At 41.0% G+C, this 15,676-nt stretch overlaps 1 protein-coding gene across 2 annotated transcripts in view; it reads right to left on the reverse strand.

Moving 5' to 3' along the window:
- pxdn (peroxidasin) overlaps positions 1–15,676 on the reverse strand; it is an 86,837-nt gene that overhangs the window by 40,300 nt on the left and 30,861 nt on the right. Inside the window, exons 4-9 of one of the 2 annotated variants that reach the window (XM_074692314.1) lie at positions 12,915–12,986; positions 10,687–10,758; positions 8,039–8,110; positions 5,798–5,967; positions 1,132–1,249; positions 723–892 (exon numbers count right to left, since the gene is read on the reverse strand). In XM_074692314.1, coding sequence (XP_074548415.1) covers positions 723–892; positions 1,132–1,249; positions 5,798–5,967; positions 8,039–8,110; positions 10,687–10,758; positions 12,915–12,986 — 674 coding nt within the window. The remainder of the gene's footprint in view (positions 1–722; positions 893–1,131; positions 1,250–5,797; positions 5,968–8,038; positions 8,111–10,686; positions 10,759–12,914; positions 12,987–15,676) is intronic. The other variant, XM_074692315.1, reaches the window with a different exon arrangement.

The raw sequence follows: 15,676 nt of genomic DNA on the forward strand, positions 1-15,676 counted from the left end.
GTAGACATGCGCAGTTTGAATTTGTTTGTTGGGGTTTTCCAAGAGATTACCCTCAATTATGACGTAATCTGCACCTGCATTGCTTTCATGGTGTAATTAGTAAACTGGCCCGTTTATTTTCAGTCATGCACGTGGCTAACGCTGCAGCTAAATAGGCCATTCAATAACAAAACGTTGGGACTAATGGTCCCGTTTACAGTGATTTGTACAGGATCACCCTAAATAAGACCTAAATTCACAAGAAGAGCTCAAAGACATCATGATGTTTTTGAAACTTGTGTTTGATCCCTCACTTTTGACAAACTCAGGAGTTGAAAGATTGAGACAGCAATAAAGAGCTTTACCAAGGAGCTCATCTTTGTGCCCTGAAGCTGTGTTCGTTCAGTGAATGTTTGTCTTCCACATCTGGCAGAAAACCAGACGCTCTCTATCTATCTTCACAACATCCTGCTGAGGTTTATACTGCCAGGTAATCTCACCTCTCACACTCTGTCTGGGTTGGCTTGAGTCTATGTCTGGTTGGCTTGGCAGGGATCGGTGGCATCAGCGATCAGAGGGATAGGCGCTTTGTTTTGTCTCAAAGTGCCTTCCAAGCAGCTCAGGTGAATTTCCCTTTAACTGTATCCGAGTTACTGAGCCTGAGCATAGACTGACAAAAAAAAAAACTTTTTTTTCAGATTTGCAGCTTTAGTTGCTTATTGACTCTAAAAGCTTTGACTCACATGGTGCTCCAAAATATCGCAGCGTGACCTGAGAAGTCTTGACCTCCCCGGCTACATTTTTAGCCATGCACTGGTAGACCCCCTGATCCGTCTCCCTGGTGTCCTGGATCATCAGAGTCCCGTCCTCCAGCAGATTTAGACGACTGTCATCACGCATGTTTAGAGCATTGCTGTCAGGAGAAAACAGAGGCACAAATCACAACAACACACACCAACGCATGTTTACAGTCAGTCTGTGCTTTGCTAAAACAACACATCATTTAAACCTACGTACAACAGTCAGAGAGTCTTCTTTATCTGTTTTAATGTCAACATTTTTTGGTACCCATACACACGTGTTTAGACAGGAACTGGCTGAAAAGGGTGTAGTAAATTATCAGAGACATGTTCATAGCAGTGACTGTCTCACTTGTTCCTGAGCCAGATGATCTGTGGCTTGGGGTTGCCTTCGGCCCTGCAGGTGAAGTAGACGGTGTTTCCTGATGTAACATCCACATCCTGGGGCTCTGAGGTGATCCTGGGTACCTCTGGAGGAAAAGGCCAGAGAGGAGGAATGCAAGATGGTTATGAAAGCATAAATATTTATTAGTTCATTGTCTGTCTCTGACTTCTGTTGTCTGTCTGGTTTTTCCAACAGTACTGAAGTCTGACCTTCACCATGTCTGCACACATATCTGGAGACTGTTACACCTTAAAGTAGGAAGTCTGCTGAACCGAATACCTTAATTCACTATTTCACAACTGGAAGACCATATGAGGATAAAATATGAGCAAAATTAATGTAAATACAATATCTTCGTTTCACTCTCAGTTCACCTAAAGTTTGAGTGTAGAGCTTCATTTTGATCTAAATAGGTGCAATCAGAAAGAAGAATTTTATCCTTTCAGCTGCTCCTTGTCATGGAGAGCAGGGCTATTTCTCAAAAATTTGGTCAGGCCGAATTTTTAGGCTGAGGACATGAGCCGGGCCGCACATTACAACTCTGGTTGTAAGAAGCAGCCAAACTCTGAGTTTTAGCTGTCCCCTGATGCTATCCCTCTGGAAAGTTTGTCCGAAATGCAACATATTTTTCAGTGTGGTGTCTTCAGACATCATAATCTTTCAGCACAGCAACACACTTGTTGCACACATTGGTTTGGCTTTTGGACTTGGAGGTAAAATAAATAAATAATTTCCAGTCCATGCAGGATTAAACTGACAATTTTCCTTGCTGATACTTGGTTTCAGGGTAGCAAGAAAGATGCTTTTTTCACCTGTGAAGGACTGCTGATTTTAGCATTTCAAAGGCCCCTTCTCTATGACACAATGTATTGTGGGTTAGTTGCGAGGCTACAATAGATGTTGCAGACAATATTTGTAATAATGTTGGAATTTTTGTAAGAACTTGTCTGTGTTTTTCTCGCCAGACCGAAGTCCCAATCCCATAGCAGCTGCTTTCAGGCTGCATGTGGCCCGCGGGCCGCTAATTGAATAGAGCTGATGTAGGGTGTCAGTTTGAAATCTTGACGATAAATGTGTGTATTGATATTGTATTGAGGGCTGCAAAGTGGTGCAATGGTTAGCACTGCAGCCTCACATCAAGAAGGTCACCAGTCCAATTCCCAGTTTGCCAAGGGGAGCGATTCTGTGTGGAGTTTGCATCTTTTCCCGAGCATGGATTCTTTTGGGGTACTCTGGCTTCTTCCCACAGTCCAAAAACATGCTCGGCAGGTTAATTGGTCACTCCAAATTGTCCTTAGGTGTGAGTGTGTGTGTGAATGGTTGTCTGGCTCTGTGTCAGCACTGTGATTGACTGCCAACCAGTCCAGGGTGTACCCCGCCTCTCGCCCTAAGACAGCTGGGATAGGCTCCAGCCACCCGCGACCCTGAACAGGAATGCGGTATGGTAAATTATGGATATTGTATTGTTGTACACTTTCATGCATTAAAAAAATCCATGAATAAATAAATGAATGAATGAAAATTATCATTGCACGCTGGACTTGTAGAAACAAACAAAAGAAAATTGGCCATTCTCACACTTTGCAACCGTGGTCCCATCCAGTGCACCAGTTCACCTCATAATGAACCTACAGATGCATGTTTGCCATCTTCACATTCATTTTAATGTGACTTTTCAGTCTGTGCTGTGCAGAAATCTAGGTTATAACTATTTTCTGCATGATTAATCCAACTGCAAATGTAACGGTGATGTAAGAACATGCTTCATCACACACCAGGCTGCAATTTGTCTGTTTGGTTACGCCCAACAGCTGCAGTTTGTGTTTGTGTGGTCATGTGACTGTCTAGCATGCAGAGTGCAGAATGACCAAGATGGATGCTGATGAGTAGGAACATGATGGGCAAGCTGATGCAGAAATCGGGCAAAAAAAAAAGAAAGAAAGACCCATGTGGGAATGTTTTGGATTCAGCTACAGCAGCGTCATACGCTGAAGTTCAAGAGCTTGTAGAGAGCTCAGAGGACAGTGTGATGAATGTATGGGAGTGAAGACTAAGACAAGAACTTCTTTTCATAGGCTGATCTGATTTAATGTGTGGGATCAGGCTTTTGGCGTTGTTATGAAGCATAAATAACTGTTAATCATTCATTAGACCAATCAGAAACAAGTATTTGTCAAACCAGGAAATGAACAATACAATAAACATGGCAATGCCGCAGTATTTTGAAAGGGGCATCATGAAGCACTTCATAACACCCAGATATAAAAGATGCACTAACCAAGCCTCACTCAGCACAGTTTACAAACAGTAAGCCAGGCTCCCTGGAGTGCCTTGGTAGCCTGATAGTAGAAGCTGGCCATGTAGAAGCTAGTTTTGTTCCAGCTGATAACATTTGTTGCATGTTTTATCTCCTGGTCTCTTCCTCTTTCCTGTTTGTATCTTAACCGTCACTATCCAATAAAGTAAATGACGCCAAAAGCACCTTAAAGGCAGTGAAGTTCTGTCCCTCACTGGTTAACTCTGAGGCCCTTTTCCACAAAGGCCACATATGGTAGACACATTTCAGAGCAGCCCTTTAAACTGCTCTCTTCTCTCCGCGAACATTAAGAATAATCCAAGGATGAAGCTTAATCTTTGTATACCGGCAAACCGTAACTCAAGGACTCATTTCTCCTTTTATCGGACTCTTATTCCATGTTAACACTGGAGATTAAGATTACATGGTGTTTGCGCATCGTGATCTGATGAGGAGGCCAGACGGGCTCATCAGATACCACTTGTGCAGGGAGGTGGCACTTCATCTCAAGGAGGACGGCTGTTTTGACAGCTGTTCAACCCGCTGTGCATTGTTCTGCCCCATTTACAGGAGGGAGAGGGAAAGAGGGAGGAGTGGAATAACTTCCACCATGTTTTCAAGCACGCATTCCTCCTCCTCTGCTGGCCTGCTATGCAGACTGATGAAGTGGAGGGGCTTACACTGAGCAAGAACGGGCAAGTTGGGGCCATCAAATTAGCTGCAGAGATTTAAATGTGGTCAGGTTACAGTCAGCTGCCAACAGGCCTGCCTGCCTGGCTCAGGCTGCAGCATGGAGGAGTAAGAGCTGGAGGAGACACAGAGCTAAGGCTGTGGGATTTACTGCTGCCGGAGCTGAGACGACAATCCACAAAGCTCAGACTTTGCGAGATACGGGCTCTGCTTTCACTTCTCTGATGTCAAAAAGTGTGACAGGTGTCACTCTTAGAATTAAAAAGAAATAAAAAAAAGAAAACAGAAATAAAAAGTTGATTTATGTACAAGATGAAGTTAACAAAATTCATGTTGGCAACAATAGGTCTTAAACGTACAAACACAAATTTCACAACATCTAAAATGTAAAAAAACAACTTAATCTTCTCAAAAACCTAAATATTGTACTAAACCCTTTATTTTATTAAGCCTCTATGTTGTGAAATGACAAATAATTCACTATGATTAAATTAAACAGTTTGGCCTCACTTCCATATGGCCAAAAAAGCCTCAATTCTAATGAATGAGGAAAAGATGCAAATTGAAAATTGTTCAATTTCGTAATTTTAGCCCAAATCTCTCAATCTTGGCTTTATCCATGCAAGCTCAAGTTAAATAATTCACAACTCAGTCTAGTGATGGTGGGACTGTCTCCTCTGATTCCAGCTTAGTCCCAGTGCGTTTAAGGTTTTTCTACAGCTTCTAGTCCAGTGCAGTAGAAACCAGATTTGGTCTTTGTAAAGCCTCACACAGATCTTGTGTCGTTTCCTCTCGACTGATAAAATGTCTGACGGCACCTTGATCTGTTTTCCGCTTAAAAAAAACATCTGAACACAAGTTATCTTTTTTAATTCAAGATCTAAAACCATCTGGGTGTCCTGTTTATTGCACAACGGTCCACACACACAAACAAACACAAACAAACAACATCCTCATCTCATTGAGAGGCCGAGCACATGCTCCTGATCTGAAACTGCAGACACCAGAACGAGGGGGTGCAGAGACACAGCTGGGAGGGTATGAAGAGTCAAACAGCTGGGTGCCTGCAGACCTCAGACACAAAGGGAGGATACACCTGTGTCTGTGTCTGTGTCTGTGTCTGTGTGTGGAAGCCTGAGACGGTGAGACAGGGTGACTAAGCAGACCTGCTGTTTGCTGGCAGGATAGTTGGGGGGTGCTTTTGACTTGATTTAACATCTCTGTGGTTAAAGTAAAGATGTTTGTACAGGAGCTGTGGAGGTGAAAACTCAAGCTGCTCTGCAGTGGGCCTCCAGAGGTGTATAATTTTACTGCAGAGAAAGAAAGTCGCCTTTTGTGAAGTAAGACTGCAAAGTGTATTCTTTGACATTCTGCCCAGTTGATGCTGTTACTGTTGCTTTAAAGCTCCTTTAATCAATATTCACCCAAACCCATTTTTTCTCTGTTTTTTAAACCTCTGTACTAAAAACTACTATATAATCTGACACCCAACTTGAGGAATTGGACCCAGTATCTACAGAGAGCCCTTTGTCAGACACCCTAAGAACAACCCAGACATTCAAAGGCTGTCTTTTGTTTTAAAAGTTCCAGCAACCATCAAAGGATTTCCCATAAGTGTCACAGACTCAGAGTTCTGGTGATCCATACCACAGTTGAGCTCCTCAGCGGTGAGTGTTGCCACAGACCGGCCCTGCAGTCGGCTCGGGTAGTCGCAGGTTGCAGCAGCCTGAGCGTTCCCCGACTCGGCGTACTGCTTCAGCAGGTCGGCCAGCCACAGCAGCTCACAGTCACAGTTTAACGCATTGGAATCCAGCCGCCTGAAAACACAGATGACACACACACACACACACACACACACACACACACACACACACACACACACACACACACACACACACACACACACACACACACACACACACACACACACACACACACACACACACACACAAACACACACACGAGTGAGAAGAGACATATAGGAGCATGCATATGACGTTGGAATGACCTGCCCGGGGAGATGAGGCGTGCAGTCTGTCCCTTCTTTTAAGTCATTTTTAAAAACTCATTTTTTCAGACTGGCTTTTCAGTGATGCAGTCTTTCGTCTTTCATTTTTATCCTTGTTTATTGCTGCTTTACTATCTTTTAGCCTTTCTCTTATCTTTTATTTCCCATAACATAAAGTTCGTCCATCCTTTTATTCATTTCTTCTATGTCACGTTAACATATTTATGTAGTTATTTCTTTTATTAAGATTTGATCTAATCTGTGACTCACCTTCGTTTCACTTTTAATCCCTTCACTGGTACCCTTTCAGGCCTTAATTGTTTGATCCTTTGCTCATGTGTGTTATTCTAATTCATCTTTGCTTTAATATTATCATTATTATATTATTATTATTTTATCATCATTCTTATTTAATCTTTTCATATTTGCTGTCTTGCTTTTGTTTTTCACTGCCTTTTGATGCCTTATTTCTTTTTCTTAATTAGTGTATGTTTTTAGCCTTGATTTCTGGCCTCATGGTCTCATTTATGTTGCATGGTTCTTGTATTGTCTGGGTTCCTATGACTTGTGCTTTTTGCAAGGATCTTATTTTTGTATCCTGTTTTTGAATTGTGTCCCTGTGCTTTGTTGTGTCCGGTCTGATGTCAAAGCACTTTGTAAGCACTTTGTAAACTGCTGTTTTTAAATGTGGTATATAAATAAAGTTATCATTATTATTATTATTATGTATACATGACATGGTGGTGCAGTGCACAAAGCATCATGGAGAATGTCCCCTCAGTCAGTTCAGGCCAAAGAGCTGAGTAGGGTTATTATCTGGAAACTGGCCTTTAATTAAATTCCCAATTCACTTTGAATTAACTTATTCAGAAGAAAGATATGTGATTGCAAATTAAGTTCAAACCCCACCATCTGTGTCAGAACCTGAGGAATCCTCCGCATATTTGAACATCCTTCAACAATGACAACTTAATCACCTGAGTTTTTTTTTAATGGTTTTTTATTATTTATTGTATATTTATTGTAAGTTGCACTGTGGGTTATTATTGCACTTTATTTGTTTTTTACTTCCTAGCTGTGACTGTGGTGTGAGTGGCAATGAGCAGCTGAATAATTGAATTTCCCTTTGGGATTAATAAAGTACTTATCTTATCTTATCTTATCTTATCTTATCTTATCTTATCTTATCTTATCTTATCTTATCTTATCTTATCTTATCTTATCTTATGTTGTTTAACATCTATATTAGACCTGATCTTCATAATCTGTGCATTTCTCTAGTTTCGTATTGTGAGTGTGCAGCCTTGTCTTGTCTTTAGAGAGTTAAACCAGGTGCTTCCATGCTGCAGTATCCTGGTTTCTGTTGAGAGCAGTGGGTTGCATTTTCAGGTCTCTCCAGCTAAAAGCTAATCCAGATTTCTGACACCGTGACAGGATGTTGTCAGGCTGAAACACCATTAATTGTGCAGAAAACAACCACTTAAAGCCAAAGCACTGATTGTTCTTCCCTGTGTGAGCTGGACAGGTTTTAAAGCTGCATCAAGAGATAGCTGGCTTCATTTTTTGAGCTTCACATTCCTAGGAAAACTGAGCATCTTCTGGGTGAGACAGATATTCTTACTTTTTCATTTTTCTCTCCTAATCTCTGCTGATGCTGACGTAAAGAGACTAAACTATGCCAAGGTCTGAGCTGAGAGCCTTGAGATAGAAACCCTTCTACAGTGTGAAGCGTGAGAACAGAGAAGTGTGGTTAGACGCCGTTTAACGGACAAACAGGCTTGACTTAATACGGGGTCACATGGGAGTACACTTCAGGAATTGACAGAGACAAGCACACACAGATGTTTCAGGGGTTGCTGCAGATGTTTTTTCCCACTTACAGTCGTTTCATGGCCTGGAGATGAGAGAAGGTCCCTGGGACGAGCTGGGTGATTCTGTTGTTGTGTAAAAACCTATGAAAGAGAGATGAAGACCATGAGATGAATTAAAAGTGTTTGTGGTTGTAACAGCTCTACTTCCTGAGCCACCACACAACTTATTTCTCATTCTGTATCTCTACCAGTCCACAGAAACACTCTCTGTGTAGAAGCGGCTGCTTTGACTGTGACCATGGAGATATTCCCCAACAAGCCACTGGGAATATGCACCTGGGAATTCCCTCCGCCCTCCCTCTCTGTTCCCTCCTTCATTTTTGCAGGTGTCCCTCGCTCCTCTCCCCCTCTCCAGGGACTGGGAAGTATGGATATACTGGGGAGCAACTGGCTCATAAAAATGGACAATGAAACAGGAATTTAAAAGGACTTTCTTCAACCCCACGGGCATCTGGTAAAGAGGTTTAGACACAGAGGCGGTGATACATCTGCAGGAAGGTTCACATCCAGTGTTCAGCATGAGAGCAACTGACGACAGAAATAACAGCTTTAATGCTTAAAGGACAAAATGACTGAAATTTATCAACAAACTAAAGGAGATAAATTCCAACAGTTTTGGTGTTTGCTCACAGACACTGGCTGAATATCACTGAGCCACAGCAGCTACTTCAAAACTTTATAAGCTATCACTGAAAAACTATAGCCTTAGCAAGTGTTTAAGTCTTATTTTTGGATAAAAATGTATCATTACACTTGACACGAGCCATACTCACCTTGAAAGTCCAGAAAATGTCTTAACTCAAGATATTAAAAGACAAAGATGAGACCTGATTTACTGAAAAAAATCTGCTTCTCATTTTTCTTTGAATGAGAAAAATGTCTTCGCAAAATAAACTAAATGAGTCCATCTTTCTTATCCTATTGGCAGATTTGTTAGTTTATAGGCATCATTTGGTCTTTGAATATCTTCAAATAAGACGTTTTTCTAGATTTATCAGGTGAATGGGGCTCATAGTCTTAATTGACTTTTTTTTTTTTTTAACAAATACAAGACATAAACCCTTGCTGAGATTTCAGTTTTTGCATTCTTGCCCTTTATTCAGAGCTCTATCCTGACTCCTCCTGATTTGCTCCGCACTGTGTGTCAGATGAGACATGTTCTCTGTCCTGGACTCTGGAGTCATAATCAACACTTCCTCAGGTCACTGTGACTGGACTGATTAAACCTCTTTCAGTATTTGGAAGAGGCACAGACGATAACTTGCACCACTACAAATCCTGACATATGCCTGTTATGTAACTGAGCTCGGGCTGCCTTTTTCAGTAGATGAACCACAGAGTCACAGGAGCACAAACATCATCTCATAGATGTAACAGAACTGACACAAGTGGTCTCATGGGGACTGGATGTGAGTCAGGGATCAACCTCCTTTTAAATGTATTATTGTTTACAGCAACATTTAACTAATTTCTGAATTAAACAGTCAGCTTCAGAGGCTGTGAGGAGGCGTTTGTTGTGGTTGTAAAGAACTAGTGTTTTAATGTTATAATGCTCACAACAGTAAAGTCTTCCCATGTTGACATTGAACTAACTCTTTTAGAAGACTTTTCAAGCTGATGCTTCGAGTTTGTATAAAACTTCTAGCTGAATCCACTTCAAGACAACTTTTTGACCAGAGACAACGCACCATCAGTCAGCTATCAGTACAGTTATGTAGAGCTACAGTTTGTAGTCGCCGGCTCTATGCTGCGCTGCTGGTAGCGTGGTGCTCTTAGACATTAAAATTATCACGGACAGCTAAGTCCGTGTGTTAGCCTTTAGTTTGAGCTCTATCTAGGGGTGGGTACGGAATTAGGTACTTTCATAGGTACCAACCAGACTCTTTCAATAGTACCGTGTACTGATTCATGTAAAACCAAAAGGTAACATGTTTAGGTACTTAAATGCATCCTTGTGGCTGTAATAGAGTGAAAGATATAAGTGATTTCCCATGCTGGACATGAACACAGCATTTCAAAGTCATACAGTGAAGAATACATTTATTAAATTGATTTAATTTTAGTTTTTTATCGTTAAACATACTGATATTTTTTACCACATAAACACAAAAAAAGTAACAAAAATTTGTACCCTTGAGTACCGGTGCCAGGTACAGGGCATTGGTACCGTATTGCTTCTAATGTGAAAGGTACCCATTCCTAGCTCCATCATGCTCCTGTTAAGCTTTCTTCTGCTCTTCCGTCTTTTTCCTGTCTGACAGTTTGTCTCCTGTGTCCACCATCACTACAAAAATAATCAGAAAGAAAAAAACAAAAACAAAAAACGGTTCTATCTCCTCACTTCTAAACTTTGTTAGCTGGTGTGGTGTTGTCAAAGAGACCTAGATATGCTGAAAATTATTCTGGTCCAGCTCGACTCAATTGGGGAGCCAAGACGTAGCATTTTAAATATAACCAGCGATATTGGCGCTGATAATCTCATTTTAAGGTGTGGGTTACGATCAGGCATGTATCTAGAAGGGAGACTTTTTCAAGACCACTTAGGAACTCCTCAAAGCCCCTTTAAGTGTTTTTTTTGGGGGGCTGTCACAGTTTGTAGATGAGTTATGAACACTCATAGAGGATCTTGGCTGAGATGCCAAACAAGACAAACTTACAGTCGTTCCAACTTTGGAAGTTGAGTGAATGATTCTGGTTCCAAAGATTCAATGTTGTTGAAGTGTAGGTACCTGAAAAGAGCAAAAGGTAAACAAAAAACAACAAAACTGGATCAATTCTAAAAATAAAACATCATTTTCCGAATTCCCTTGTAATCCTGATTCACCTGCCCTCAGATAACACTTGACATGTAGCTGAAGTAACAGCTGAAGAAACTGTTATATTTAGCTTTAGATGAATGCAGACAGACTGAAGGATTCAGCATCTGTAGGCATTTATTTGAGACAGCTGCCATACACGCTTTTATAATCTACATCTGAAGTCAGAGATGAGATTGCCCACAGGTGAAAAGCTTCTACAGAGATTATCACAAGGAATGCAAGCACAATTTATGCTCCCAGAAGCCTCAGAGCTGAGAAAACATAAATCAAATCAAATGCTAATGAAAAGATAGAGAGATGAAATCCAACTGATGGCTTAGTGCTAACAGTGAAAGCAGCAAAACAGACACAGAAAGCAGCAGAGAGGGTAAAATAAAACATGTTGTCTGTCCCTGCTTTGTCTTTAAGTTTGTCTCATAGCTGATTTTTTAAGCTGCACTCAGCGTCCAACATTATGTCTCTGGGTGTTGCCTAAACTATGTGCTGTGCAGGAGCCAGGACAGAGAAGCAGGACACAACCCAGAGAGCAGCAGGCAGAGATTTCTAATGAAGCCAGCTGAAAATTAGCTCTAGAGCTGTTTAATCGATCCTCCAGGAACACTCGGCATCCCTCGTCACTTATCCTGTTCTGTACTTTCACTTTGTGAAGCAGTGGAGCTGGATATAAAAGTGGTAAAATCAGTCGATCCTGGGCACTCTGAGCTCTCTAGAGCGTTGTTACAGAGCAATGCGCTTGCACAAAAAAAGGGAAGAGACTGGCAAATTTGAACTGATTTGAAACAGTTTTAACTTTCTGAATAATGTTTTTTTAAAAGGACAGTGGAAGCGAAGTGCATCCATGTTGGGTTAAGAAAATCAACTCCTTCTAAGATCATACCACCAAATCCTTGTGTGAGCTTGTGACCCTACTTTTACCTCCAAACAAACTCCTTCCACACAGATAAACCTTCTTCAGATCGATGTTGGTGGTTGGTCACAAAAAGTTAAAGCTTAACGTAGATGTTTGTGAGTTCAGGCTCTGGCATTTGTTGCTCAGTGGGGATGTAGAGGAACTATTACAGTATACGCAATCCGGCACAGAACTTGTCACCCACATAAAAAACCTTTCATTATTGTAGCTAAATTCAAAACAGCTGCCAGGCACGTAGCCCAATGTTGGAACTGCTCTCACTTGGTGAATTAGACATTTGTTCTGTGTTAATGCGGTCACAGAGGATACAGTACCACATGGTCTCTTCCATGAGAACAGAAAGATTATGTTTTAAGCAGAAAGGTGCAGAACAGCCATGTGGACTCTGATTATATCAGCTGACATCATGATTCCTGCGTTGTAAATGATAATACAATTCATATTTGAAACACAAAACAACTGGCAATGTGTTTTTCTTGTCATGCATTCATGTAACAATGTACCACAGGAGCAGATCTAATGCTAAAAGCATCTAAACTGACAGGAGATACTTTTACACAAAGACAAACACACAAATTTCACCAAACGTATCTCGGACACTCAGAGCAGATCACAGCAAATCAAAAGGGTTTCTGCAGGAGCAGCAGGGACAAGATGCAAGTCGAAGCTTTGGTCTAAAGCACAAGCTTTGACTGCAGCACAACACTGCTAGCGCTACTAGCATCACAATGCTACATATCATGCTTTCTGCTCGCATGGTGGCTCAGAATAACTGGACCACAACACATGCGACTCATGCAGGGAGGGTCAGCTCAGCATACAAGGGTGGGTGCACACACGGCATGCATGGTGGAGGGGAGACAGAGGGGCATTTGTAGGGAGGGTGTCACTGTAATAGGAACAAAGCTAACATGCCTGCACAGAACCAACTCAGTCATGTCAAAAGCCTGTGACATGTTTGGCCTGCTTCAGTTCTGACTTAGCTCATAAATCCATGCAGACAACACCATGCCTTGTGTACTGTTGGTATCAACCTTTCAGGGAGGGGTGGAGGTAAAGGTACTTTAGAGACAGAAAGAGACAGTACGGGGGAGGAGGGGGGAGGAGCAGCAGGGCGAGCAGAGGGAGAAGGTGGATGAGGATGTTGGTCACTTACAGTTGCTCAAGAGAGACAAGCCCCTTAAATGCTTGTCTGTCAATTGATTGGATTTCATTCTTGTACAAATAGCTGAAAGGAGAGATAATCAGTGACATTAGTAACACACACACACTCACACAGGATCATCTCAATTCTGACTGCTGGTTACAGAGAAAAGTAGAAGAGATGTGATTCAAAAACATTAGTTTGCAGCATTTTTACAAACTATACGCATGATTTGTTAAGCTCACTAATAAACAACCTCCAGCAGATAAAGTGAAGCATTATAAATCACAGTTTATGACCTTTTTGACTTTTATCTGTTAAACAGTGAAGCATACACAAACCTGACCCTGCTATTGTCTTTCACTACTGGTTATTGTCAAAGTGATGTCAACATGTAGCTTTAGAGAACAGATCCACCCAATAATTAGAGTGGTTCAAATGCTTCTGCAATGAATTTGTAGATTTCCACAGCCCAGTATGGATGTCATAATGACCCAAAAACTCAAAAGGCTGGAGTCATGAAGTGTTTTAAAATCCAAAATGAAAGACTTTGGAGTCGAGTGGTTCCCGAAGTGGGGGTTGGGACCCCCTGGGAGGCTGCAAAACACTGATAGAGGGGTCACATATGGCTTTCAAATATAAAAAACTCTTTACAATTACTGCTACTGTAAAAACACACAAAACAATTAAGAGTAAAATTTTGTACAAAATGATGCACATAAGAAATCCTGACAGTATCAGCGGCAACTGCACACAGGGGAGGTTTACCAGTCTCCAGCAGAGCTGTTCTGGGGGTCATGAGCTGAAAAGTACATCCTGCTGTGGGACGTCATTTCTAGCTTACTTGGTTGCACAGCTGACCAATGGATGCTTTTATTATAAATTGTTAGCTTGTAAAGCGTGCTTTGGTTCCCTGAGTGTCAGCATTGTTTTATCTTCTGTTGCTGCTGACTGTCTTCACCAGCTGACAAAAAGGAGGTTATGGATCTCAGTGCTGCAACAAAGGTTAAAAGAATAAAATAAATAAAGCAGTGACCAAATGGGCTCCCACTGCTGCAGTTATATTTGGGGTCAAATGCACAAGATTGGAGCATGATCTACATAAAGTGTTGATCTAAACATACTTATTTAATGCATCATCTGGAGATTAAAATATAACAAGATACAAGAGTCTGTTTGGAAACCTCTTACTGCTGATAAAACTGGATTTGGGCTAATCCTGTGAAGATCAAACATAATGAAGTTAACATTGATGCAGTTTTAGGAATAAACAAAATCAAATAAAAGCATATAAAATTCACACCAACAGTTTCTGTGTTGTTATTTTAATGTTGGTGTTGGGTGAAGAAGACTTTAAAAATGTATTTTTCTGCCTATCTAAAGTAAATATAGTAATTAAATCACAGTAGGTGATTTCTCTGACATGTTAAACAAAGCAGGACATGATCACATGTCAGATAACAACACTGATGCACCAATCAGATCAGTAGCAAAGGAATGACATTTCTGTTTGTCCATGTGGTGGGGCTAGAATCAACACAAACAAAAAGTTATTCACAGGAGCTTTAAGTGCTGCTTAGATAGTTATCTCTTTTTTTGTCAAACGTTATGAACACTTGGGTAAACAAACATTTCTCAACATTTAGTGGGCTGGACAATCACATGCTTTACAGAGCTTATAATGGAATGGAGCTAAGTTTAACGGTGTTACAGTGTAAAGAGCAACCCTATAAACTGGAGACCTTGAGCTGAGCATGTCAGTGGATATCCCGTTTATAATAGCTGTTAAACACAGAAGTCCTTGATAATGTATCCTAGTTATATTCTCATCAGGTTATTACTTCATGATAATCTTAAAATGTTTGACAGGGAAGCATCTGGCTGAAAATCATCGATTAACAGGGTCACTATTTCAGCTGAAACACTGTCCAATGTCTACCTTGGCTTTTGAAATCTGTCGTCATGCTTTAAGTCAAAAACACTGCAGGTCAACATGGCTCATGCTTTGCATTTGAGTCAGTAAAGAAGTCCTTGTATTCAGTGGTACAGGATCACATTTTAGCACTGAAAGTTCCTTGCAGGGTAAATCTTTTGACCATGTGTTGCCACTCTTCCAGAGATGGCCATAATTGAAAATGAAAGTCTGAAGTCATAGTCAGCCTGTTCAGGGTCAGCGGGGTATTTTAGCACTCTCACATGTGCATGTTTTCCTTTCTCCATACATGTTGGAGATGTGACACTGGAAAAGCAGAGCTTACAGCTGTCTGTCCTCTCATGTCTCTGTTTTTCCCTCCGCAGCATTACACTCATGACGGGACATGATGAGAGACGCAGATCTCTCTCCCAAAAGGCACAGGCGAGGCTTTCTATGGAAAAACAAACATCCTCCTTCTATCACTGCATGCCTTTCTCAGTGATGTAACACGCCTGTGTCAGTGCTATCAAGTTTCTTTCCATAGAAGAAGAAAGGTTTACACAAAAACAAACTTTATCTTGTGTAATGTGATAACGGATAAAGTCAAATTAAGCTAAAAGCCACAACTTCACTGTCATTCAAAGAGGAATGACAAACGTTTTCCAGATGATCTTCCATAATCTATCAGTGACAACAAACACAAAGTGTATTTTAGAGGATTTACTTACAGATGAATTCTATAATAAAGGTAACTATGAATAATCTAGCTGAGCAGAGAGGCGTACTGTAGAAATACCATGTAAATGTCTGACTGTAAAACCCTCAGATTCCTTTTCTCTAAAGTAAATCAAATCTGACC

The sequence above is a fragment of the Halichoeres trimaculatus genome, unplaced genomic scaffold (assembly GCF_033239565.1).
Source record: "Halichoeres trimaculatus isolate MK-OKI-2021-1 unplaced genomic scaffold, fHalTri1.1 fHalTri1_scaffold_17, whole genome shotgun sequence".
NCBI classification, from domain to species: domain Eukaryota; kingdom Metazoa; phylum Chordata; class Actinopteri; order Labriformes; family Labridae; genus Halichoeres; species Halichoeres trimaculatus.